At 39.6% G+C, this 3,298-nt stretch overlaps 1 protein-coding gene across 1 annotated transcript; it reads left to right on the forward strand.

Moving 5' to 3' along the window:
• The first annotated feature begins 14 nt into the window (after positions 1 to 14).
• On the forward strand, positions 15 to 2,215 carry LOC139950584 (uncharacterized). The gene is made up of 3 exons (XM_071949334.1): positions 15 to 121; positions 414 to 518; positions 788 to 2,215. Exons 2-3 carry the CDS (start codon positions 415 to 417, stop codon positions 1,305 to 1,307), a joined length of 624 nt encoding a protein of 207 aa, XP_071805435.1. The 5' UTR covers positions 15 to 121; position 414; the 3' UTR covers positions 1,308 to 2,215.
• The last annotated feature ends 1,083 nt before the right edge of the window (positions 2,216 to 3,298 follow it).

Genomic DNA, 3,298 nt, shown 5'->3' on the forward strand with positions numbered 1-3,298 from the left:
CGCATTGTTAGAAGAAAACAAAGAGTCTCCACTCCAAGTTCTCCTCAGAAGTATTCCAAGGATGTTAGGAAAGTATCAGGAAAGTATGGACCTGTCAGTTTCAGACTGAAAATCAGTAAGGGTAAGTTATAAAGTTAAAACTTAAAACTGGGAAACTTGTTGGGAAATCCGGAACGGGCTGTGGCTGTTTTCTTTAATCTAAAAGTTTCCCTTATATAAACCCAACTGTACTTTGCTGTTTAGGCATACTCCGGGAGGACTTGGTGCACCCAGGCAAGAGTCCTACCGGGTCCGCGTTGACCAGGCCCTTGCCCGGTCTGCTGCCTGCTTCTTGGGTTAGGGAAAAGGTAATCTGGGTTCAGATTACAATTAGCATGGATTTACTACTAATACACTTTTGATCTCTTCTCCAGTATGGTTGGCGATGCAGAACAACAACTTTATAATATCCACTGTGTGAAGGAGGACAATTTTGAAGATGCGGTTGATTTATTGAAAGGGGGCATCAAGCGACCAAAGTGAGTTTTAGGTCTTCCAGAAAACCCTCTGTGGAAAATAAAAGTATAGAACTTGGAAGTTTCAGCAGTGCACAATGTTCTTACCATTATTAGAAGTCGAGTGAAGTCGGAAACCCTTTTTTTCCCGCCCTCTTTTTCAAAATACGCAAACTGTACGATTGCCTCTAGAACTGTAGAAGCAAAATCGCATTCTTAATGTTCACCGAATTAATTGCAGTTGTGCTGGTAAACAACAGAATAATAAATGTATATCCACATCCCTAAAACAGTTCGACGGAAGACAAAATTCTCCTGCAAATACCACCCTACTCTGACGAGTATTACGATTTGGAATTCGGAGAAGACGCCTGGCACGACGAAAGGAGTACCATCACCACCGGACCTTGTGGTGCCGTGAAACAACCCGACGACACGGCGTACATGTCGCTCCGCTCACCCGCTGCCGATGACGACTTACCATACTCGATTTCCGAGGATTGCAACGAGGAAAGTTCTGATAGCGATACACCAACAAAATTTGAAGACACCGCCAATCATCACCGATATTCGAATAACTCAACAAGCGGGAAAATCAGCGCACCCTTCGAGGAAATCTTTCGTATTTACGGGCTGAATTTTTGGGAGGAATTCGGTCGGCCTTTTTCTTCAAGTGCCTCGGCGAGACTTGCGTCCTCACCCTCCTCTTGTGACGACACGGTGGGCGGACACAATCAGGCAGTAGACATTAAGGACAACGAGGCGGTCGACCAATGCCTCCTGACTAAATCGTTTTTAAATGCAATTTCTTGAAAATAATTTATTAAATTAATTGACTTGCACCACTGACGTTAACTTAGTTTTATTGCATTATCAGTGTGATGTATTAAATAAGGAATTTAATGTAGTTAAGGTTATATTGATAATATTTAGTGTTTTGTTCAATAAGAAATTTCTTTAGGAGTGTGACAGAAGATTATGTCCCCTATTAGACCTTATCGCAAATACTCGGTACGCGCACAATAGACGTGGAATGAGATGCATGCTGGTCTAGCTATAGCTTTCAAATTTGGGTACTAGCTAGACCAGCATGCTCCTCATTCGACAGTATTTGCGAAAAGGTCTATGGTGAACTGTGTACAAACTTCTGATTTTGAATCCTCCTTCTCCATCCCATTCTATTTCACATTTTGGCTTTGTGGGGCATAGAATCTCAGGGGGGGGGGGGGTGGATTGATTCAAGTTCACTAGGACATCGAAAACCCTTGTTAGCCAAACTTGATTAAAACGATTTTTATTTAAACTAGTGAGAGTCAGTGGAATCCACCCAATAATGTTTTTTTTTAACATGATGTTTCTCGTAAGATTTTTATTGTATTCTTATTAAAAAAAATTTTTAATTAGATGCACATTGTATTGATATCAAACAGTTTGCTGTGTTTAACTGATGTAAACTGAACCTTTAAAAAAAAATGTGTATAATTATTAATTCATATTAATAATAATAATAAAAAAATACGAATAACTATAATAAATTGTGTCTGTGATGAGCAATATTAATGATGTGAAAAACGTTGGGGAAAATAATGGACGATCGGGATGGCTTGTTATTGGGAACAATAGGTTTAAGTAGGGGTCCAAGACGAGTTCAAGGATGTGTAATTTATATAAGTTGACGACTAAACTACGATCAGTTTAATAAAAAGTGATAGTGAACTATTTATGTAGTGAAAAGAAAATTGTTTTTATTGTTTTAAAGCGCCTCCAAATTAAAAGTTTCATCCCAGTGTTTGTAAAAAATAAATTGATTCGTTAATGCGACTGTTTTTCAGAAAGTAGTGATGAGTTGATTTGTGAACCAGTCTCAATCTGCAGTAAGGTAACTTTTCTGCTAAGCACACAAATTAAACAGGAATGTGGAATGTTTTGGGGGGATCATCATATTGGTAAGCACATGGTAAGCATAATAATGCATAGAGGGCCCAGGAAAAATTTAAAGGAACACGTTGCCTTGGATCGGTCGAGTTGGTCTTTGAAAAGCGTTTGTAACCGTTTTTTATAAAATGCATATGGGTAGAAAGATGTTGTAAAAGTAGAATACAATGATCCACACAAACATGCCTCGAAATTGCGTGGTTTTCCTTTTACCTCGTCGACTAACACGTCGACCATTTATGGGGGTCAAAATTTTGACTCCCATAAATGGCCGACCGTGTTAGTTCTCACAGTAGAAGGAAAACCACGCAATTTCGAGGCAAACTTGTGTGGATCATTGTACTCTACTTTTAAAACATCTTTCCAACCATAATATGCATTATATACAAAACGGTTACAAACGCTTTTGTTTTGACCAACTCGTCCGATCCAAGGCAACGTGTTCCTTTAAGGTTCACGCACAGCTTATCTGAAAACAGACAGCAAAAACCAAAAATATCATTTCTTGACAAAATTAATGAAAAAGCCATTCCCTTGAATCGGCACTTTGTCTTTTTTTAAATCACTGAATAGACTTGTGGACAAGTCGTTAATGGTCTGCCGCGGTGAGATAGTCGAGTTGTGACAGTGCTCTCACGCGAAAACTGCTGGTTGCCGGCTTCTACTCCCCCAACAGTCTCGCGAGAATACCGCGGGAATCGCGGGGAGACTTGGAACGCTATCACCGCAACAGACATTTAACGACTTGTTCACAAGTCTAATCACTGAACAAAACCTACGAACTTTTCTAAACTGGTTCCAAACCCAAAACTGTATTTTCATAGGTAAGATAGTCGGGTACCAGTGTAATTGCAGAAAGTATCCGACGA

Source organism: Asterias amurensis, chromosome 18, assembly GCF_032118995.1.
Source record: "Asterias amurensis chromosome 18, ASM3211899v1".
In the NCBI taxonomy this organism is placed as follows: Eukaryota; Metazoa; Echinodermata; class Asteroidea; order Forcipulatida; family Asteriidae; genus Asterias; species Asterias amurensis.

What these genes read in the sequence shown, in the direction of transcription:
- LOC139950584 (XM_071949334.1), top strand. Translation starts at nt 415, where the DNA reads ATGGTTGGCGATGCAGAACAACAACTTTATAATATCCACTGTGTGAAG. An exon ending in GGGGGCATCAAGCGACCAAA is followed by an intron (nt 519 to 787) that starts GTGAGTTTTAGG and finishes TCCCTAAAACAG; the next exon opens with TTCGACGGAAGACAAAATTC.